Here is a 24,987-nt window from a genome sequence, read left to right on the forward strand (position 1 = left end):
TTATAATGTTTTGCTAAAATGATCCAGAAATCACACACAGACATACACATTGTAATGTGTTTGTTGTCGTGATGTGTTTCCTAATTTAGAAATATGGATATAGCTACTACGAGACCATGAACAGGAGCATGTGCTGTGCACACACTCTCTGCAGGATATCTTCTAAAGGTCAGCCTTTTGTTTGGAGCACATTTTGCTGCTGTCGCCCCTCAGCAAGAGGCCACTCTTTATTCTGACGGCTCAATTAACTGTCTGGGGCTAAAGTAATCCAGAGGCATGCTGTGAGTTTAACAAAGTGAATTACTCCAAAGTGTAGTACATCTCTCCTATACGTGCTTGTGTGGTCTAACTGTAGTAAGATAAGACTGGAAGTGTGTATGCATAGGTGTGTGAGGTGGAGTGTGGGACTAATGAAGTGGTTTAGAATGGCAGGCCTGGTGAGGACCAACAGCTGCTCCTCATCTCTGATCCCCACAGGGATCCCCCACAGCGGGAAGTTTCCCATTGAGAAGGTACCTCTGAATAATTGATTGTATAATTTAATAGTTTGCTTCATCAAACAAACAGATATAATCATGTGATAGCTGAAGAGCCGACAGTGAGATTTTCAGCATGAATCAGTGCTGTGGGTCTTTGTTTTAGAGAGAAAGACTAGAGATTACTTCATGTTCTGAGCATCCATCCATCCATCCATCCATCCATCCATCCAACCATCCATCCATCCAACCAACCAACATAAGTAGACCCCCTGATCATTCTCCTCAGTTTTCCTCTTTCTAAAAAGTTCTTGAACCAGCATTAGATTTAACTTGTTCTTGTCTTGTACTCATAAGCTCATTTATATTCCTATTGAAAGTTGTGCTTAAAGCTGATATCAGGAGTTTCTGAGATATCTATGTTTATGTACCTAACTAGTCTTTTACTATGGTCTACTGCCGGTGGTCATTCATATACCTTAATGTATATAAGTCCCTCCTTCGTCCTGTAGACCCCTATAGAAATGGAAACGATCGCCTACTCTGCCCAGCCAATAGTCTTCGACTTCCTAGTTTTAAGACTGTCAATCAAAGTGAATGCGGAACTGTGCTTAAAACAAGGTCACGCATCACAACAGCAAACAGGTAAATATGACTATGACTCTTACCTGACCCATAGACCTATATCAATGCGATCCGATGTGACTTTTTTATGTTCCGCGATATGCGTGCAGAAAAGTAGAGGCGTGGCTTCCGGTAGATTGGCAGAGGCAGTGGGAGGAAGTGAAGCTGTTTAGGGCGGGACATCGAGACGTTTCTCAGAAACTACGGATATCAACTTTAATACACCTGTAACCAATGGCCAAATGAGCATGAGAATGGTGATATAAAGTGTAATTACATTTACTTTACAATCACCTTTTTTACAACTGTTTTCTCCCATAAAAAAGCACATTTTTCATCTTAATGAGACTTCCTGGTTAAATAAAGACAAAATACAAAAATAATATGCACAGTTTATTTAGTGTCTGCGCTCATTTATTTGAGGATATGGCTACTGGGGGCGGACATTGGCAGTAACCCATTCATTGCCTGCATTCATTGTGTGTTATACTGAAAAATTCAACCCATATTTATGTGATGATATTCGTCATGATATTAGAATGATTTTGTGCTTTGCTACTGCATAATTGCATCATAGTATAGTAAAAGTTTCAGGAACATCTTAGGAGTTGACCTTATGTACTTTTTCTGCTATCATTGGACAAAAATGTCTTTTTTTTGTTGCGTTTCCTGGCAGCTACAACAAAAGTGATTTTTTTCTTTTCAATCTGTCATCACTAAAAGTCTAAATACAAAATGTCTAAATTTCTCCATCTCTAAAAATGTGGCCTAGTGCTGGTGTCTTTTATCCTTAGGTGAAGAGAGATGACATTTTGACTTGTCCAATGCTGGCTTTTTTTACCCCTGTTCTCCATCTCAGATACATTCCCAGAAACACCCATGCCATAAATACATCACAGATTTATGAAGAATCTGGCTCAGATGCATGTAATTCAATATGAGTTAACCTCTATATTGCAACAATTACAGGGACTTGGATCCAATCAGGCTTGAGCGTAGTCACAGATGCACGGGGCATCACACTCTACCTTCGTGTCTATTTTTACACGCATGTTTGAGGAGCTGAGGCGGAGTGCCAGCATCACTGCGGCGAAGGATTGCTCACGAGACACCTCGCTGCTAATCTTGGTAGACGAGTCACGATAAACGTCACACATCTTTTTACAGCCAGAACTGCATTTAGTATGGAATTCATTTCAGTTCACTGCAAAACTTTTTTAAACTCCACAAAATATTAGCCGTTAAAACTTCCATCCACAAAAAATATTTGGATTGAAAAGCTGATGCCTTTATTTGTTATTCGTTATGATGTTGATTTACCATCGATTTCACCAAACAAGATCATTCTGCTGTTCCTTTGCAGCTGTGTAGAGTTACTAAGACCAATGTATCCAATAATTGATTTAATACATTATACATTACATGCTTGTCTTATTTACTATCAACACAAGAACGCAAACTCATTCCGGTACCAGCAAGCTGTCAGACTCAGACATGTGTTTTGTTGCTAAGTACAGGTTTCCCTTGGGTGCTGTCAGAAAACAAAGGCAGAACGAAAGTTAATGAACGAAATTCTGATACATGGCCTCAAATGAATTCTCATGCACCTCATTGCTAGCTAACAGCAGCTACTAACGTTGGTGGTGGTTTTAGACTGTTCCCATGGGCCCAAAAATGTGCATTTGACAGTTTAAATTTGGGTTGTTGAAAATGGTATACTGTACTTTAAAACATGAAATATTTGCGGTCCTTTGAAGTTTGCATTAGGGCTAAAATGTATTAGCATGACATCAGATAAACCCTGACCGACGAACTCATCAAACTTGGAACTACGCGTGTAGTACAATGTGTGACTATATTATAATTTTTAAAAAGGCACTTGTTCTCATTTAATGCAGTGGTTCTCAACCTTGCGGTCAGAATCCTATTTGGGGTCACGAGACACTGGCAGGGGGTTGCCAGATAGCTTGTAGAAACTAAGAATATATATTTTTAACAATTTTAGCCCATTTTTGCTTATTTTTGCCATTTTTCTGCAACTACACCAAACTTGCCATATTTTAACCTATTTTCATCACTTTTTCTTGCCATATTTTGGCTCCTTTTAATGCATTTTTACTACATTACTCCCATTCCTGCCACTTCTCCATCAAATTTCAGTGCCTTTTCTGCACATTGTTTTCCACTTTGAAGACATTTTTGGCACTTGTAAACCCTTTCCACCATTTTTCCCACCTAATGTCGCATATGTTGACCCATTATTGTCACTTTAACCTCTTGTCCAATTCAAGCACATTCACGAATTGTCATGCCCATTATTTGCCAGTTTAGACTAATTGTTCCCACTTTTTTCTGCCACCATTAAGACACTTTAAATTGTCAGTGGGGGTCCCTGGTCTCTGGCACCTTTATTTTGGAGGTCGCGAGCTGAAAAGGTTGAGAACCACTGATTTAAGGTACCTAAATGATAGATTATGTGGTTATTAGAAAAAGTCTCCTTTTGAATGGGTTTCTGAGAAAATGACCATTTCCACACTCAGACTAAAGCAATACACACACATTGCAGAAATTGCACATACACTTGAGCAAGATAGCAATGCGTTACAGTTCGAGGGTCAACACATAGAGTGAGACAACCATACTAACTCAACTATTCACTCCTGTGTACTATTGCGGCTAAAGAAAAGGATTAAAGGTTTACTACTGATTGACAAATGATAAGTTAGTTTGATATCTAAAGTTTATATTAGGACTTTTTCAGCACATTCTACTGACGGCTACAATTGGTTTGTTTTGCTAAAATGCACTGAGTCAGTCTGTGCCGCAACCTATATTTAAGTCGAAGCCCCTGCAGGCTGGTGGGTGTAAGATTGAATTTGCTCTGTTTATTTAACGTCTCGTCATTCACTTGTCCCAGGCTAACCCTGTGGGTTACAGCTCCATAGCTCTTCATCCAGCTGACAGCATTCAGTCTTTTTTTGGTCTTCTTCCTTGCCTACCTGTTTCACAATCTCCTGAGTTTCTGCATCATCATATGATTCTTTCCTCGACTGGTCACACGTTATCTCCTCCACCACTCTATTTCTCTTTCTCTTCTCCTTGTTATTCATTCCTTTGTCTCCAGATTTCAAGCTTTCCCTTCTGCAGATAACTAACAGGAAGAGAACAACCCACGCAGAACATTAGATACGCAACCTCTGTGCGGCTGGAGTAGAACCAACAGCCAGAACAGGCTGTGCAGATTTTACTCATAGTTACCCTATAGTATCACACCTGCTGCTCACTCACTCAGTCTCTCCTGTTTGATGAGCATTATTATGGTGACTTGCAGATGACTGATTCGGCCTCAGGACAAAGATTGTTGGCCCAATATTTGCACAATAGATGACATCCAATGATCTATTCACCATAGTAACTGTTTTGTTTTTTAATTGAATTCAACTATATTTAGATGAAACTTTAACAGACGCTGATAAATAAAATAAGGAACTAGTGAACTAATGAACAGTACACAGTGGTCTCTTGGCAAAAAAGGAAATCTATAAATTCTGAGACCGTGTGCACTCTTGATAGATTTGTGTGTTGTAATTTTACTTCATGTTATACATAAACTAATCATAATAATAAGATTCTTGGATTAAATCAAATATGACGATCAGCGTTCAGAATTTGTTTCTGTCTATAAGGGGGTGCCACAGGGTTCTGTACTGGGTCCCCTTTTATTCATAATTTATATCAATGATCTGGGTCTAAATGCATCTAATGCTAATCTGCACATTTATGCTGATGACACAGTTATTTACTATGGGTCAACTTTTGTTCAGGCCATTGAATCACTGCAGAAAGCCTCTTAGGTTCTCTACGACAACCAAACTTGTTCTTAACACAGACAATAAAAAAATGCAGCTTTTTTGTAATTCTAGAAAGAAGTCACATTCAATCCCCTCAGTGTCTACTCTTGAGGGTAAGGAGACAGCGGTGGTTCACATCTATAAATACCTTGGTATTTTAATTGACGACTCTCTTACTTTTAAACCACACGTTGAGAATTTTTAAAGAGGCTTCGACTAAAACCTAGGTTTTACTTTCAAAACAAGATTTGTTTCTCTTTTCATGACAAAAAGCGTCTTGTTGCTGCTACTTTTTTCTACCTGTGCTGGACTATGGTGATCTTTTATATATGAACGCTTCTGCTCATTGTCTTGAGTGACTCTGTTTACCATGCCTCTTTGAGGTTCATAAATTGTAAATTGCTGACCCACCACTGTGATTTGTACTGTCGAGTGGGTTGGCCAGCTTTGTCCATCAGAGGGAGCACCCACTGGTTAACGTTTATATATAAGGCAATACTCGTACTACTTCCTATATTCATCTGTTCCCTTCTTCTTGAAAGACTTGGTCATCCTTACTCTTCACGCTCAAAAAACTATCTCTTGCTCACAGTTCCATTTGCTTGCACCAAACTGGGAAAAACGGCCTTTGTCCATGCTCCTCACTCTTTGAATTTGCTCCAAAAAAATAAATGAAATGAACTTGCTCCAAAATGACTGGAAAATGACAGACATTTAATTGAAATCTTTTAATTCCAAACTAAGAGGACTTGAGGAGGATTCATTATCATGCAGTTGCACTGTCTACATTTTAAAGAAAGGAAAGAGATTAATCTCAACAGGACCTCCTGGTTACAGATAATAAATACACTGGTTTTACCATTGGTACTTTATAAATGTGTACAGTAACAGAAGCTCACTGTCTGAGATATGCTTGTTGTGTTAATACCAATGATACACTGATGTCATCATCTCCGTGTATTTTTTCCTTAACTTTCACTTTCCACTCCTTTTGAGTACATGATCCTAGCCACCATCATTGCCAACTGCATTGTCTTGGCTCTAGAGCAGCACCTTCCTGGAGAAGACAAAACACCCATGTCCAAAAGACTGGTGAGAAAACACACACACACACACACACACACCACACAATGTCAATTAAACCTAATTTATCTGGAATTATGGAACAATTTAAAAGTAAATAACAGTTTTGAATTACTTCACAGAATCACATTAATAAACTGATGCACTCTTGTTTTACATCCTCAGGAGAAGACAGAGCCGTACTTCATAGGGATGTTCTGTTTAGAGGCGGGCATTAAGATCATCGCCCTGGGCTTTGTTTTTCACAAGGGTTCCTACCTCAGGAATGGATGGAACGTCATGGACTTCATTGTGGTGCTCAGTGGGTGAGTCCAGCATGATACGTGTGTGTGTGAGAGCAGATATTTGGTTGCACATCAGTGATACACAAACACCATTATAACCAATGTGAAAATTTGTCACCTTTTTCTAATGTTTTGTTTTCATCTTTGGATTGTTTTTTGGATGCATGAATGCTTATTTCTTGAGCTTGGATGACATTTTACTTCTTTGTTACCTTCTGAAATGGCACTATGCACTATATGTGGGTTGTTTATCTGGACTTACAAGGCTGTATGTAAGGATTTGAAATGGCAACAGCTGCTTTGATCAGTGTCTTCTTCATTTGTCATCCACTCAACTTGCATTAAGTATGAGGTCTATGCCCTAATGTATGTGTAATCAGGGATATTGTTTGAGACCGTGCTGTCTAAAACCTGGATGGCCACAAAGCTCAATTTCATCTCACAATTATTTTTTCTCCCTAAATCTGCAAATAACACAAACATTTGCCCTTTTAACATCCTACATTTCTGCAAGACCAATTAGTGTCTGATCATTAGTTAGAAATAATTATATGAGCAAATAGAACCAAAAGCAGCCAAAGTAACATTGCACACAGTGTGCAAAATATGAGAAAATGACTGAAAGTCTTGGGCTTCGCAATAGCTGTAACATCAAAAAAGTCGGCAAGCAATGAAGTAAATAGAAAACACTCATAAACATAAGGTTCAATCACCAATGACTCCTGGCAGCTGTAGAGATTACAAGCAGTGAGAACAGAGGTGATAATAAACGAGTGTGTGAGGGAGAAGAGTGGAATAAACAAACCAGGACACAAAGGGAAGTAAATTAAGGACATCAGAGAGATAAGATTTTGTGTATTTTTTTCTCAACTGTTGAATTAGATCAGAGTCTAAAGACATATGACTCGTGATTGAAAAGAAAATGCCTTCTGGCAGAATCAAGAGACTAAAAGTCACCCTCTGTTTTTTTGTTGTTCTTTTTTTCACACAATGTTCTCCAAGTGATGAAAACAGCAACATATTTCTAGCTGTGAGATGAAGCTGTAATTAAATACATTCAAAACAGAATGGTTTATTTTGCCCTTGTCTGCTGTGAGCTGATTTGAAACTGCTAATTGTTTTCAAACAGGAAACGCATTCAGTCTGGATGAAATGAGCTTCCAGGTTTCCTTTTAATAATATCAAACATAATGATGTGAGCTTTAGAGAGAGACCTTACTCCAAATGATAATTCAAACCGGAGCAAAGGTACGGTAAATTAATCACAATATTCCCAAAGTGTATTGCTTACCTTTTTATCCACTTGAAGTCAGTTCAGCACACACGAACATGGGACGTGAACATTCATCCAGAGGTCATCGCTCAAGGTTTAGGACATTAATAGAAAATAAATGAATATGAAGAGATAAGCAGAGTCACCATTACTGTCTATTAGTTGAGGCCACCTCATTGGATTTACTGTTGGAGACCTGGACTCATGGCTACTGAAATTGTGCTAGCCTGAAATCTTAAACAAATCTCTTATCATCATTGGTTTCCCATGCCAGCCGTCAAGGTTGTCCCATCTATAAACCAAGGATGTTTGTGTAGACATGACACTCCGCCCCCCTCCTCCTCTTCCTCCTCCCCCATCGCCACCTGGAACTTTGTTTCTGAACTGATCTGCTCAAGGTCGTCACACTTCATCTGACTGTATCAGAATGAAGCGAAGGGATTTTATTTTAATGCCTTCTTTGGCCCTCCGTCTACCCGCCGTCCCTGCAAGGTACAGGAGAGGCGGGTGAAGCGCCCACAAGGGGCTGCACGCACGCACCCCCCCAGTGACTGGCAATCCGTTCCTTTTTCCACCCTAAACCCCCAACCCCCACCTTCCCCTCACCTTCCCCCCAACTTTTCATGTTTCTTGGACGGGATGACACTGAAATGTAATCTCGTTGCTCTGTTGCTCTGTACCGTGCAATGACAAATAAAGCTGATTCTGATTCTGAGAATAAAGAAGCTTCTGCAGATAGTCAAGGTCACAAATACTGTAACTTAAAGAATGTAGTAATGCAGTGTAAAGTAGAATTTTATTTAGGGTTGTAAAAAGAAAATGTGGCTCTATATGTTTTTCATGACAACCTACTTAGTGCACAGTCTAAAAATAAAATGTGTTGTCTGTAAAAAGAAAAACGTTATTGTTAATGTTTGTTACTATTCCTTTTTTAGCCCTTTTTTTCAGACAGTCCCAATGCAAAGTGTTTAATAATGGAAATTTATATTTCAGGCAGGAAGCAACTCTGACTATAATCAGAGAAGCAACTTGCATGGTCTTTAAACTTAGTTTGCATTATGCACTCTCTCCTCTAGAAGCACTTATTCATTTTTTTCCCCCCTGTAATGTAAATAACTGCCTATAAAAACCTCTTTGCAGCCTGCTATTTGTTAGTTAGCTCCAGTGACACGGGCAGTAGCTCCTAATTTAACCACAAATGTAGAGAATAGCCGTTAGAGTTACGACGTTTGCCTGTTAGCTCAGGTCAGAACACATTAGGACTCGTGAATATGAGAGCATTAGCTAACCAATGATTGCTGGAAGCTGTGATTACCTCAATACACTCTTTCAAAATGGCCTGAGTTACTTGAAATGAATAGGAGGGAAGAAAATAAACAACTTCCTGCTATTAACTATCCATGCTGTGTAGAGGTGGACTGTAAATAGAAGTTTAACAAAGACTAGGGTAAAGCAGCTAGTAATAACACAAGCTATGAGGTCGTGATTCAAATAAGAGCAGGTGATATCTGAAAAAAGAATTAAGCAACTGAAGAAAACAAAGAAAGGAGTGATGGAGCGAATAAAAGGAGGATGCTTCAATGTGTAATCGTATGCTCTAATAGGCACCTTGGCTATCTCAGTTAATGGCAGGCTCTCCATTAGACTGGCAGAGGTTGGCAGAATGGCAACGCCCCCCAAGGGTGTGTGTCAATTCTGTGTGTGCCAGACTCCAAGGGTGGTGGAGGGGGAGTGTGGGGTTGGGAGGGGGAACACGAGTGCAGAGTATGGTCAGTTTAGGGGAAGCAATGTAGAAATTTGGTTTGGATATGTTTTTCACTCTCATAACACAGTTATTATTTAGTGACACGTTTTAGTAATGCAGCGATGTAATTCAGAAGGTTGTGGGTTCAAGCCCAGCTGGGGCTTTTTTTTTTTCTTCCACAGTTTTGGATTGCTTCAGTTTTTGTTTTATTTTACTTCCTGGCTAACTATTGTTACTGCCTGTCTTGGCAGTAAGTGTGTGTGAGAGATGTGTTGACTTCTCCCTCCTGTCTCTACCCAGGTGTTGCCTGGCACTGTTTTTAGAATAGGCAAACATTGTACTTGCATGTGATCACTGTAGAATGACAGAAACGGTACAACAGAGACATAGATTGTCTAGTTGTTTCTATGGATAAAGGTAGACTTAACGCCATTTTACTTCAGGAAAAATAGTCTCATACCTACATTATACATCTCCTTTGTAGACAGGATAGGTAAATGCTAAAGAAACTTGTATCATCTTCAAAGAAACATGATTGTCTTGGCTGTCATTCCTTGCGTCATGGTGACAGTGACAGTGTGCACGATCCGTAACTGCCGTAAAATAGTCAGAGCGGATGTAGAGGCCGTTTGCATATGCGCACAACCGACCGTGTTTCCGCTACGGATAGTGTAGTGACGCCGACTATCTCAAAAAAACTAAAATTCACAAAGAAAGTTATATTGTTTGAATAATCTTGATATTGTATTTGTACATATGGGCATTTGAGTGATTATAATCCAGAAAAGAAGATCTCAAATGCACCAGCCTCAGAGAAAAGCTGACGCTGAGTTTTAGTTTGGACCAGGGGTCACCAAACTTTCTGAAACTGTGAGCTACTTCATATGTACTGAATAGTCTTAAGGACAACCAGTTTGAAAAGCACTTCTTAAATACCAAATGTTCACGGTTGCACTTTAATTAGAGGTTAAAATAATGAAGAAGGCTAGCAGTAACATAAAAAGGTAGGACATGTTTCAACATTTAACTAATCTTATGACATATAACATTTGTAATATTGGACGAAAATCCAACTTGCGTTTTTAGAAGTATATCTTATTATAGTATATCATATTATTTATACCACAACCCATACACCAAATATGCAACACTTAAGAACTTTTTTTGTCACAAAGTTTCAGTGAAAATAAACATTTAAAGATGGATAATTTAATATAAAAACGATATCACTTGCAGCAGCATTTAACCCTACTAAGTACTAACTACATCTGTCATAAGTATTTATCTTTGTAAGTTTGAATCCTGGAAAGTAAATCCGATTTTAAATGGAGCTCATTGGTGACTAGAGCTCCTGAAGGCCCCATGGTCCATGCGAGCTAGTGACCCCTGGTTTGGAGTGGCCGGCTGATTGGACCCATTGACTTCTATGTATTTAAGCCATAGATTTAGTGTAATGTACAGGCCCCCTGTCCAATGTACCCAGGTCTTTGTGTACTAAAATAGGCTTGAGTTCTTGGACCATGCATATCGTTAAGATAAAGCATAAATGTGTATATGCAGATGGATAAAGCACAGTATTCTGTGAGCATGTGCATTTTTGTATGTTTTAGTCATTTGTGCATACAAACCAAATGTGTGCCACTACTAGCACACATCCTTTAGCCAACAACACCTTATGTCTATTTGGCATTCGGTCCCTTGTTACAACTAGCTGTCTCTCACACAAACACATGCGCACAAACACAGACACACAAACAGACGTGTCATTCCCGGTCATATTTTCCATCTGCTGTCTGATCGATTGATGAGTTTAAAGCCTGTAGGAGTGATATCCTCCCCTGAGTTGTTGCCACGGTGACTGAGGATCCTGGCCCGGGTCAGGCTGTTACTGGCCCTGGTCCTGCTGGTTTCTCATACAGTGTCTTTACAGTAAATCCACAGACCAGGACAGCCTGTAAACAGCCAAGGCAAGAAGGAACACCCTTTTGTGTTTGCTTTTCAACATGGATTTTCTTCCAAAATCAACTAATACTGTAGTGTGCGAAAAGCAGAAAGAGTAGTTTCTGTCATTCTTGGTGTTGAAGCGATGAGTTATTCACTACATTAGATTTAATGATTCTGTCGAGGTTGTTTGTTATAAGCTCCCTGCCTGCGTGGCCCTCTCCTGGTCTTAGACACTGGTCTTGTCTCCATCATTAAGAGTCTGTGTTGGATTTGAAAGCAAAGACGTTGAAGGGATGGTGTGCAGTGGGGCTTGGTATCTTCTCTGACAAATGAGTCACAGTAACAAAGGCGTTCAACTTTTTACTTTGACTAGAGTCAAATTAAATCCAAGCAACAAGCGAAAGTTATCAAAACTGGCAGAAGGTCAAGAAATCTTTGTCAACCCTAAATTTTTTTTGCTTATTGCCTTACTTTTAAAATATATTCAATAAATGTTATTTTAAATCTTCCCCCGTTTTAGTATTGATGGTTATATGTTTGCTGTTCCTACCACATTGGGTGTTATACATCACACACAGCTCTAGGCTACCCACTATAATTCTACACAAAGGTCCAGTTGGTTTAACATGTTTGAACAGAACAGTAAAAAAGATGAAAACTTACTATAATTTTAGTTAAACTAAAAATTCAGGAAATGGTGCTTGACTATCATAGCGTCCCCTTGGTGGCCAGGGATGCAGCCGTTTTTTATTAAGGGGGTGGGGGGGATGGCGGTGGCCTGGGGCTCCTTGGCTCCCATTGTTGCTGCCAGCCTGGCTGCATCTTCGGGCCCCGGGTGGCACCTGGGTTCGCATAAGTGGCTCTTTGCACAAACATTGGTCGTGGATGCACTGGCCTTGAGCTGTGGGGATAAGCTCGTACTGGGCTTAACCTTAGACATGTTGATCCCAAATACCAGTTTTAGGTATAACCACTCACTCCTTCCCTCTGTTCACGGCCACCACCATTATACTTAAAGTCAGTGTAAACCAAATTTTCTTCTAAACACTTTAAATAAGTCATAAATGTATTCCTTAAAACATGTAAAAAGTCATTCAACCATTTATAATGTAAATGTGGGGCTATATGCTTCACAAACTGTGTTTCCAATTTCTGTGTTCAGGATTTAATGGGCGGGTCAGAAATCATAGCAGAAATCGGAGCCATCATTAGCATAAACCAGACCCTGCTGCTGAAGCACACCAAACTTCTGCATCATGGGCACAATTCAGCCCCTAGCGGAAAACAAACGACATATTTGGACTCGGGGGATCACTCGTCTGCTGGTGCCACATTTTCCATGAAATGAGCACTTTTTTTGAAACTGCGATTGTGTGTTTCGCCTCTAGGGGGCGCAGTTCTGACTCTAAACGGAAGAGATGCACATATTCGGACTCGGGTGGAGCAGTCCTTTCCGCTGACACCTTTCTGAGCAGGATCTGAGCACTTTTGGAAAACAAATGGGAGATGCACTATCAACGCTGTAGCCGCTTTCATACTGCTCTCTCCCATAGACACAGTACACGGATGCGGCCTTCCCGAGCGTGGGCGTGGTTCCAGCGCCTCTAACTGACACGCCCCCAACATTTCAGAGCAAAGAGAAGTGCTTGTTTTTCCATGATTTTCCGACGTGATTTTATATACAAAGCAATTTTTTTTCATCTTTCAAATTTGGCTCAGTCGTCAATGACACATGTTTCTGTGGTGTGACAAACTCATAACACAAATGTATTTCTGCTTTTTACGGACTTTAAGCTGGGTGCTGTGTCACCCACTTCAATTTCTCCACACTTGTCGACTGGCTGACCTGATTACACAACACAGTAAGCCCAGTGGGCTCCATTCTCCCATGCCAGTAAGTCAAAAAAGCAGCACAGCGGTGCTGTTTTTGGCTGCGCGCTATTCTCCCCCTGTACTTAAGACAGTCACTGTCGACGTCATCCCAGTTACGCCCTGAAATGTGGGCGTTCCCATTCAAATCTGCCCTTGTGTGAATTCTCCCGTCTGTTAAGTTCTCTTCCTCTCCTTCTCTTCTAAACCTGGAATAAGTGCAGCGCCCCGATTATGTGAAACATTATATTGCACTAGAAATTTGGACTTAGTTACAATTTAAGCCACACAGACTCATAATATTGCAAAACAGACTCCAGGAAAGAATCTATCCAAACTGTTACACTGTCACGCTGTCACAGGGTTCAATATGTTCACATTGTGAAATGTGTTACATTTCATTATATTTTATTCGTGCCGTGCTCTCCTTTTTCTGCAGAGATGGTAGGTCGTGCGTCGTGGAGCTGACAGCTGTGATCACCCAAGTTGCGCCTCGGCTGCTGCTGCTCGATAGATGAAACTCTGACAGACGTCAGACTTCTGTCCACGTTGGTCACAGTGGTGTCCAACTATTTTCAGACCATGTCCAACGTAGAGCCACAGTTTGATCTACTACAGGGTAAATAATAAGTGAAACAAGCTGTCATATGCGGAGGTTGGTGAAATGCACATGGGTGGATGGATACCAGAAACTGTTCCCACACATATTTAAATGAGGTTCAGCTGCAGTTCAGACTTGCTCACATCAGCTCCATAAGGCTTTAAACAATTTATATTTAAAACTGTTTATTATGCAGGAAGCCAATAGTTCTGTTTCACTGCAAACATCTCTTTTTCCTCTGGATTAAAGCAGGGCGTTCTGCGGGATTATTTCCTCAAACCTCCAGTGCATCATACTTGGTCCCGCTTTAGAGCAGATACCGTATTGATGACAGATGATGCTGATACATTGATCATTTCTGAGTGCAGGAATGGAAGAAGTTAATTAAATCAGGTTTTCCACACAAACAAACATTATTCTATCGTTTGTATGAGGGGAAAAAAGGAGTGTGTGGTACAGAGAAAAATGTGTGTCCGATCCTCACACTGCAATGATCTGATCAAATCAACCTGTTACATTGTTTATCATCAAAAGCGTTTCAAATTAAAAGTGAGATTTATCATTTTCACGGATTTCAATGATATTCACAAGCGTTGGGAAAAATCCATGTTCCGTGATTTCTAGACAGCCCCCAAAAAAATGACATCATGGCCCAGTCCGCCTCCTTTGCTTCAGACGACCTTCATTCATATATACGCGCTTTTGGTGGAAAATACACAAAGGAGAGAGGCGCGTAACTGCAGGCGCGTAAAAAAGTGCTTAAGTCCAGACCGGAGTATAGGACCCAATATGCACAACTGTAACATCACATTTCACTCTCACCTTAAAACAGTCAACTCATCCCCACCCCTTTCATTTTCCTACCCTGTCTCCCTCTTCCCTGTTCCCTTCCCCCTCACTTAGGTGTAACACTGCCCTCTCTTTTTATACTCTCCCTTTAATAAAGTGTTTCCTTAGGGAGGGCTGGTGATGGTCACAATTATGCAATAAAATAAATTCATTTATGTAATTACAATAACAAAACATGTATTGCTGTCCTAAAAAGATTGCACTTCTTGTAGTTTTGACTTCAGACAGCATGTGCAGACAAAGTAAAAAAAAAAAAAGTAATAATAATACTTACCATGTGATCACGTGTATCCTTCACATGTATTTTTTAAATTAGTCATAGTCTAGTTTTTTGGATGTCGAAAACTATTAGGAAAATTGTCAAATTCTGGCAGTAATAGACATACGACCTGTCAAGGGTGTACTCTGTACAGCTAGGGTAGATGTTAGCTGACTTTGTGTACTGTTCAGGATAAGCGTGTGAGAAGGTGATCTGAAATATGCATTTAAGTACTGTCCTGTCCATTCATTAAATACCAATCTACCATATTGTTAATTTTTACTGTATTTAAGTTGCAAGAATGTCTTTTAAAATTGTAAACCTTTGTCTAACTCATAAGCAGAGGACCTGGAGGTACAGCTGCATAATAAAAATGCGTTGTGATCATATCTAATTAATCAGACTTACAGGGACACGTGGCATGAGTCACAACAGTATCAGGATCACAGCTTCATGACTGCCACGACAGGTTTGTCACGCACAGTCGAGCTGTCGCTTCTGCAGCGTTTGGTTTCTCACTTACTACGACTACTCTGACCCATGTCTCGCCTCAGCTCACTGGAGTGTGTGTCAAATATACTTAAAGATACAGGCTGTGAAATGCTCAGATTGACTACATTTAGTTTTCCTAGTTAAAATTCATTTGGCAGCCTTTATGGTGACCATTAGCAATGTAACAATAATTAGCTGTATGCTTGCTTATCAATCAATTGACAGTGTTATATATATATAATGGCAATGGTATTTGTTGACATTAATACATTAAGGTTAGCTTAATCCAGAAATAACTGAAGATATTTTATACTTTGGTTATTAGGAAGGAAAAAAACAAAATGTCTGCTACAAGGCGTATTTACACCAAATTAGCCATGTATTGTGCTTCCTTTTGGCTAAATTGGATCTGAAAATTTTTGAGGCCAGCCCTTACTTTACTCATCTCCATCATATTGGTGGGGGGGCAAAGTCCAGAAGGTCCCACAGTGCATTGCAGCAGCCCTTATGACAGCAGGCCAGCACTGTGATAGCAGCAACTGTATTCTGACGCTCTTAATGTTTTGACACAGTTCTCACTCGTTTTGAAAGTGCATTTAAATGTTTGATCAGGGATAGACAGGTGACTTGTATTGGCAAATATGTACAGTCATATACACACAATGTGTTTTCTGTTGTTTTACTATCACAAATTTAAGTTCAATTCTTAAACTGAAATAAACTGCGGTGAATTTGTTTTTTGTTTGTTTGTTTGTTTGTTTGTTTAAAAGAAGAAGAAGAAGATTGACAGGCATGACTGAAATAAAACCAAATGACACTCTACTGCACAGGTGTAATTTAAAAACAGGTAATCTGCTGAGTAACAGATGGAGGAGGCCATTTTTAGACACCCCATCCTTTAGTCTCCATAACAACTAAAGAGCAGTCAGGACTGACTAATGATCAGAGAAAAAAGAGAGGGATGGGGAGATGAGGGGAATGAAAATTCAACGGGTGCAAGCATAGAGAAGGGGTTTCAATTAGAGAGGAAAAACTAGAAAAGAAAAAAAAAAGCTACTTTAATGTGTGCTTATTGGATGGTCATAAGAGGAGGAGGTGTTAAAGGTGTAAAACTCAATGGCTTGTGGTGATGATTGTATAGGATCTATTCTAACCTCTTCTCACATCCTTTCACCCCCTCCTGATTCCTCAGTTTCTTCCTTTATATAAATCAGATGACGATCTCTGTTTATTCACACTAATGTACTAAATCTGACTCCTCTGTAACGCAACTCAAATCATTTTTTAACACCAAAGCAATTTAGCTTTTCATTGATTAATAACCACATGTCTCAAGCCAGTTAGATAATTCTGTTATCAATTATCTTTCATAAATGTAGATTCCTTCTGGTAATCTGGTGATTTTCTAATCATTTACCAGCTGAAGAAAAAGTCTCTAACCCTATAGGGTATATATATATATATATATGTATATGTATGTATGTATGTATGTGTTTTTGTTTTTTTACCTTGGCACATGTGCGTCCACTACCACAGGAGGATAAATGTGTCAGAGTAAAGACAAAAGAATAAAAGGTGAGGTATAATTGGGAAAGTGGCTAAAAAAGGAGGCAGAGCAAGATAGACGGAGAGAGGAAGGTCTCAAGATGAAGAGCAAAGTACAGGAATAAAGAGGAAATGGAAGCAGGAAGATGGATTAATGAGGGACCGGAGGCCAAGATCACCAGACACTGTTTTCCTTTCTCATCAGTCTGAGGGCTGAAGGAGGGCAGCATTATAAAACAAACTTTTTAAGGACCCTGCACTTTGGTTGTGGATGATGTGTGCAGGAATGTAAGTGTAGGTTACTAATTTTTATTACTTGTTTTTATTTTTGCATTAAAAAGCTATGGTAAAATCAAAACAGTGTATTATCCTCTGTGCATTGGCCTCAATGTGTCTGTTGATTTTTTTTTCTTCTTTTTTGCCAATTAATCAGCATACATATATGGAAATGGATCTGTATTAAATACTGGCATTTTGTGTGTGTGTGTGTGTGTGTGTGTGTGTGTGTGTGTGTGTGTGTGTGTGTGTGTGTGTGTGTGTGATCACAACCACATTTTTTGTATTTCTCAGGATATTGGCAGCAGCTGGAGCACACATGAATATCTCAGTGGACTTAAGGACTCTGCGAGCAGTGCGGGTGCTCCGGCCTCTCAAACTGGTCTCAGGCATCCCCAGTGAGTTGGGCCACAGCCTAATACTTAACCATAGTCCGTAAAAATTGCTAATAAACCGAATTAAAGCTGAACTGCGACACTGTGTCTTCCACCTCCAGGTCTGCAGATTGTGCTGAAGTCCATAATGAAGGCCATGGTTCCTCTGCTGCAAATCGGCCTGTTGCTGTTTTTTGCCATTCTCATGTTTGCCATCATCGGACTGGAGTTTTACAGTGGAAAACTACATCACACCTGCACACCCAAACTTGGAATTCTGGGTATGAACTCATCTGTGTTCGACACGTAGCGCTTGGCATTAGCATGGTCAAAATATATTACTATATTCACAAATTAAGACTAAAAAAATAAAGAAATTATGATTTTGAGGTTAATTTAGAGGAAGCACTTCATGTGTTAGTGAACAATTTTAGTTTTTTTTTTTTTTTATATATATGGGGAGAGATTTGTCTCAAAAATATTCACAAAAATGTGTTTTTCAAATCCACAAATATAGCCACAAAGCATTTTTCATTTATTTTTAACTGTGTTTTCACAAGCACAGTTGAAGATGTACACACGTGTAAATTGTGGAAATGTTTGTGGATCTGAAAAACACATGTGAAAAAAAAAGAAAAAAGTTTACACAGGCCTGAGTTATTGTGTTGTGTGGTAATCGCTGTGTGGATGCCCTATTGTGATTATCCACAAGGCATACACACTTGTACACACACATCACATGCACACTCATATCCACTACATGCCAGACTGCACCTGGAGACTTCAAACCAAGCAGGCTGTGTTGTTCTGTGTAATTAAAAGCAACAATGTAGGGCACTACAGAGTCTCATTACACATTCATAGCTGTCATTAACCTCCCGATTCTGCCGTCACACTAAAACAGGTACGGACGGAGGTGAGTGTGTTCTGTCACTCAAGGAGCTTTCAAGACCCTTGCTGTCTGTGCTTTGATTGGTTGATTTCAGTGCGGAGCTTCTTTTTGTGTGCAGCTTTGTTCTAATGTGACGACCGCAATATTTGTTCCTCTCTGCACAGAAAACGAGACTGTGGACTCATCTGAGTTTGAGTTTCCATGCGGCGTTCGTCAATGTCCGGACAAATATGCCTGCAGCGACACCTGGATCGGCCCCAATGACGGCATCACACAGTTCGACAACATCCTGTTTGCTGTTCTCACTGTCTTCCAATGCATCACCATGGAGGGATGGACCACCGTTCTCTACAATGTAGGAATGACCACACACACACACACACACACACACACACACACACACACACACACAGGCAATTATTGGTGGGAACTACAACTAAACTTTGTTGGTGTTTATTCAGAAATAGGTTGATTCATATTCAAAGCCTTCTTTAGTTAAGATGTAGAGACCCAAATGAACAAGACACTTCACAGAAGCAGCCACAGAGGGTTTGGTTTAGTGATTTAACATTGCTCGGGCATGTTTTTAAAAGAGGCGGGGTATAACAGGATGTATAACAGTGGGCATCTTTGTGCTCTCAGTGATATTCGCAGAATATCTTAACTTCTATTTGAGGCTCAACAGTTTTATTAAAAACAGTAATAAACACACACATTGAGTGTTGCTCTCAAAAGGCAAAGCAAAGCCTTAGGACAGGGATGTCAAACTAATTTTAGTTCAGCGGCCAAATACAGACCAGCTTGATCTCAAGTGGGCCGCAGTTTTTGTGTGGGGGAAAAATAACACTTTTAACGTCATTGTGCCCTCGTTTTCAATATCTGTTCAATTCACTTAAAAAATGATTGATTATGTCACAAATTTGTTGTGTAATTTAGAGGAACTTTGTGGAATTGTTTGTGAGAAATTGGAAGATTTGTGAAAAAACTTAGGGTTCTTTCCACAATTTGCAATTAAAAATGAAAAATAAAGGGGGGAAAATACAAGGCCCTAGAAATAGTCTAAAGTTTCATTAAATTGGGGAATTTGAGATACTTACAACTGGATAATTTGGTAATTTACACAATAATTCAGGTTTTCTCTGTCATTTTTACTTTCTTCTGCCGGCCGAATTGGATGCTCTATAAAGGGCAGGATTTGGTCCCGGAACCTTGAGTTTGACGCATGTGCCTTAGGAGATTTGGTCTTACCTGCTCTGCTTTAATGTAGATGTACAGTTTCTTTTATTTCCCGTGAAGAGTAAATGTTGCATATGTCATCATCACCAGATAAATAATGTTTAGCATAAAAAAGCATTTTCAGATTTTTTTTTTCACAATTTCTTCTTTCACTTTTTATTCTGACCACCCAGCAGCGATTGTTTTCTGAAGGTTGTCATAGAGTGAAATCACAGCATTGCTGCCCTTCACCTGAGCCAACGTTTTCACAAGATATTCAGTCCTTTGCACACGAGAGCAGTGTGTGTGCGTTGAAAGACACTGTGCCCTGCAACCAGTAATAATGTCATTTTATGCTGTAGAGTAACAGGCAGGGGATGAGATGCTGCTTTGCACCTTAATGAGTGTACTGTCATGCTGACAGGAGCAGGCAGGCTGGCAGACAGCAGAACAGGAGACACTGGCACCATTCTCTAATTTCATTTGACATTTCCTCATGGCCAGAAATACTTAATTAAGTGCATGAAAATAAAAAAAAACAACATTATAAATAAATCATTACCAGTAAACCAGATGTTATTGGTAAAATGTTTGATAGTGTTATGTACTGTATATGTTTTTAATTTGATTAAGAAATGATACATGATTAGATAACCCTATCGTCTGGTTCACTTTAATATCACAGATGCCTAAAAACTGTAATGCTAGAGTGATTGTGTAATGCTATCTTAGTGATGATGAAGGAACTTTTACTTTTGAGAGAGAAATATCCTATACCAGTGTTTTTCAACCTTGGGGTCCCCCGGAACTCAAATGGGGTTGCTTGAATTTTCTAGTAGTTGACAACAACAAAAAATACTGATTAAACATACAATTGAATTTTTTCAAAGTTATTATTCTTTTTGAAATAAAACACCACACACACATAATCTCAAAAAACTTTATTCTATACTTTCACCTTCTCAACTATACAGTATAACAATATCTGAGCTGGCGTTTTGAAATGTTGTGACTATAACTTCTGTTCCCTGAAGGAGAGGAATGAGGTACAACACATACAGTATGGGATATCACGCCCCCGCGTGGCCCACTGAAGACCGGATGCCTGGATGGCGTAGAGCGATTGTCCAAACAAACTTTGTCTAAATAAACAGTCCGGTACATCTTTGGAACATCTGACAGGGTCAGCCACAGGTGTCTCTGCTCCACCACTCCTGCCGAGGGAGAGCGCTGCACAACGGGACGCACGTAGAATATAGTTGGTGGTGACTCTGACCTCGTTAAGAAGAGGTTCCAGTGGGCTGTTGGGAGGAAACAGTGAACCATCACCTGATAGGTCTTCAGCATGGTGACAGAGCTCAGTGCATGAGCGGTGCCTGCCTGCGCTCTGTAAATCTTCTCCAACTGTGAGGAGGAGAATCGGCAATGCTTGGATGGAAGCGTTGTGGGGCCGTTCACGCCATGGTTATGTGCTGGGGCCAAATGAGCCACCAGAGAAGGCTCCATAGGCGGAGAGTTAACTAAGCCAGCCTTTTCTGCTCCATCCAAAATCAGATACTGTTCATAGCTGGGTACTGTGGCGCTGGTAGACAGTGGTTTGATGTTAACTCCGAGACAAAATCCGGGAACATGGGCAGGAGAGGGCCACTTTTCCAGTCTCTCAGCTGCATGGTGGTACAGAGAGAAGAAGGATATATCGTCCTTGTAAGCCGGCACAGCAGCGGCGGCACACTGACCAAACAATAAGGCCTCCTGTTCATCCTCCGACAAACCATGACATCCAAGCCGATGTCCAACACTTCATCATCCTCCTGGTTAGCATCTAGCCCTACCAGAGGCAGGCTAGTGCTCCAGAGATCCTCCTTGGATCAGCAACCCATCAACATATTCCATGTGATTAGCCCAGCTACCAGATGGTCTTTGGGGTCGCCAGAAATTTGTGATATCAAAATGGGGTTACAACCTAAAAATGGTTGGGAACCACTGTCCTACACCTTATCTAAAGTTTTATAGCTAAACTTGCATTTATTGTATTCTTTAAATATGTACCAACAGTGTACACTTGTGAAGTTTTTGTACAGAACATTTCCACTCTGTGTGAGGTGAGATCTGCACCTCGAATCTTGCGTGAACTTGTCCGAGTTTGACCCACTTTTCATTTAGAATTTTTTTTTCTGTTGTTTTAGGCCGACGATGCCTTGGGCCCCAATTGGAACTGGCTCTACTTCATCCCCCTCATCATCATTGGCTCCTTCTTTGTCCTGAATCTGGTGTTGGGAGTCCTTTCTGGGTTTGTTCAAACAGTTCAAACTTTCATGAAGTAAAAATGTTCAATTTTCTGCGACACAGTCATAGTTAAGTTCTTTATGCTGGTACTTTATATCATTATCTTTGAATCAATTCAAATGATTGAAGCACCATTTCCTCTTGTGCAAGACAATGAACTAAACCTATACTTTTTAAACTATTTTTCCTTTTTCCCATACATCACACTAATGTTGGGAGACACTTTACATTCAGATGCTTGTAATAAGCCAAGCCCCTTAATAAGGCCATAATTAATGCTTCTCACTATTAATAAGCCTATATAAGTGTTAATAACAACAATAGATGTATCAATGAAGCTTTATAATAACACTAATATAGCCTTAATTATTGTTAATGAGAATAATTAAATTGAGCTTTATTAAGCAATTGAGTACCACTTATTAATGCTTATTACAAGCACCTTGAAATACTGGTACGTTTTTATCAAATGTTTAAATTTCAACTAAAATGTATTATTATCTTTGTTGTTGACTGTGTTTTAGTTACACAACTCAGCATGTGCTTTGTGTGGGTAATAAAACTTTATCCTAATAATGGTCATTCACTGCTACAGTCCCTCGTCACTAATGGCAAAATTATTTTTTGTTTTAGATAGGTTCGTTTCAGACGTATATATATATATATATATATATATATATATATATATATATATACAGTCGAGCCACTACTTTAGAGACTATATTCACTGTAACACAGACGTGATGTTTTGTGCTGGGTGTATACTATGCATACTCTAAAAGAACATCCTACTGCTGCTCAAAGTCAGGAACTTAGAAGTCCAGCAAAGTCAAATTGGGCAAAAAACCAAAAAGTAGCTACTGACATTCTCTTTCATATAACAACATGGGACCAAGTTATAGCAAAATATAAGGAATAAAATTAGTGACAACTCTGGAGCCAGGCAACAAGCAGTTAAAATGATTTAATGACAAGACAGAAAGAAGACGGATTTACTTAAATAACTGATGGAGCGTGGGGACGGCTCAAAAAATCTGGGAAGACTTTAATCAACACGAGGAGGCGACGGCAAATTACAAAAGCACACACAAGAGAACGGTGAGAATACAAGAGGGAAGTGTAACAGAGAGGCACTAAAAGGAGGCAAAGATAATGAAAACATGATGAGACATGCAAAAAGAATGGGAATACATGATAAGATGAATGGAGAAAGTACATTATGCCCCCAAAACAGTGTAAAAAATGATAAAAGACAGTAAGAACCATTTTCAATACAGGAGATTTTGTGTTTTTGAATGACAGTTTAATAATTGTTCAGCTCTTTTTGTATCTGATAATCTTGCACTTGTGTCAAAGTTGTGACATACTGATATACAGTTCATACAAACATGTTTGAACAGAGTTAGTACAAAATCAAGTGATTACGTGTATTAGCTTTCACTTGACACAAAATATTACAAGAAGTGTATTATGGCTGTCTGTGGTTTGATTGTTAAAGCCTTCATTAAGGCCTTCTGAATGGCTTTGAAAGAAAGGTGATGTTCGAAAAAATGTCTAAAATTACACAACATTAAAAAAACACCACATTAATACTGACTCTAACACCATTTACACGTGGATAAGATTGCCTGTTTTTTGTGATTGTCTGTCCATGAGACACAAGAGGATACATAAGAAGCAGAAAATCTGATTAAAGGCCATAAATACCAGCTAAGACAGGGAGAAAGAGAATACTTCCTGAAATTATGATTGCTTTTATTGCTGTTCCTTTGATACTTTGATTTTTTTTTCTTTCTTAATTTCAAAAAACATGTAAGCAGACAAGTCTTAGAAATTAACTGTCTTCACTGCTTTGAGTACAGTTAATTTGTGCAGTGACATCATATCTTAATCAAACTCCTGCTCAGGCTGGACCCTCAGTTTCAGGGATTGGAATTGACAAAGTAGGCGTTGTCATGTTGACCATTGTCTGCACGACCATTGATTTAACTGATCAACCCAGTCTCACTCCCAACTCGTCACATATTGACGTTCCAGAAAGGACCCTTTAGCGTCAGTATTCGATGCACGGGGTACCTCTTTGGCATTCATTTTCGACGCTGAGGATCCGTAAGCTGCAACGCAACTTTTCAAAATAAGACTTTGAACCCTAGCCCTAACCATAAGTTATGACCCTTAGCGTCACATATTGACGCCAACGGGGTACCCCGTGCGTCGAATACTGACGCTAAAGGGTCATTCCCGAATGTCAATATGTGACGAGTCGGGAGTGAGAATGTGTTGAAATAACAGGAGACATCATTTATCCTTTCTTTCTTCTATCCCTGTGGTTGGATCAGCAAAAGTGAGGAAATCAGTAGCTTTTTCCTCCAGCAAATGAAGCAGCATTTATTTCACTGACAGCAAATCTATTTGTGACTGCATTTTTCCTCTATATTTGTGCAGAGAATTTGCCAAGGAAAGAGAGAGGGTGGAAAACCGTCGCGCCTTCATGAAACTGAGACGCCAACAGCAAATTGAAAGAGAGCTCAACGGATACCGGGCCTGGATCGACAAAGCAGGTGGCCTTCATTCCAGTCACCAAAAAACAATCCGTCAACTATATCTGATGATCCTTTTTCAGCTCAAACTAGAACTATGGCATAGTACACACAGTTTTTAGTCTTATGGTTCTTTATTAGTGCTTTCAAACCTTCATGATTCTCATTTTAATACTAGTTTCTCTGAATCTTTGTGCATGGGACCCATTGCTTTCTCTTCTCCCTTTCTTGCACACCTATTGTCAAGATCCTGCAAGTGTGACACTACTACTAATACTACGACTGATCCAATAAAACATGCACTTTTTAGATGTGGAATGAAACTGAAATACTGAAGTTCAACAACCCGGGCTTACAACACTAGAACCTGCTTACATCACAGAGAACGATTGCTGTGTGAACCACTGTCTAACTAATGTTCCTAAATTGTTTTTTGTTTTTTTAAATGATCATAAGCGCAACAATGCTGACTCTGCTGTATACAGTACATAAAGAAACCAAAGACCTACT

The 24,987-nt window shown here is 39.6% G+C and overlaps 1 protein-coding gene across 6 annotated transcripts in view; it reads left to right on the forward strand.

Moving 5' to 3' along the window:
- The window catches only part of cacna1ea (calcium channel, voltage-dependent, R type, alpha 1E subunit a), a 108,478-nt gene that overhangs the window by 52,950 nt on the left and 30,541 nt on the right, over positions 1-24,987 (forward strand). For all 6 annotated transcript variants that reach the window (XM_028445243.1, XM_028445247.1, XM_028445244.1 and 3 more), the window contains exons 6-12: positions 5,938-6,043; positions 6,200-6,339; positions 17,465-17,568; positions 17,667-17,825; positions 18,601-18,791; positions 21,838-21,941; positions 24,383-24,498. In XM_028445243.1, coding sequence (XP_028301044.1) covers positions 5,938-6,043; positions 6,200-6,339; positions 17,465-17,568; positions 17,667-17,825; positions 18,601-18,791; positions 21,838-21,941; positions 24,383-24,498 — 920 coding nt within the window. The remainder of the gene's footprint in view (positions 1-5,937; positions 6,044-6,199; positions 6,340-17,464; positions 17,569-17,666; positions 17,826-18,600; positions 18,792-21,837; positions 21,942-24,382; positions 24,499-24,987) is intronic.

This window comes from Gouania willdenowi, chromosome 4, assembly GCF_900634775.1.
Source record: "Gouania willdenowi chromosome 4, fGouWil2.1, whole genome shotgun sequence".
NCBI classification, from domain to species: Eukaryota; Metazoa; Chordata; class Actinopteri; order Blenniiformes; family Gobiesocidae; genus Gouania; species Gouania willdenowi.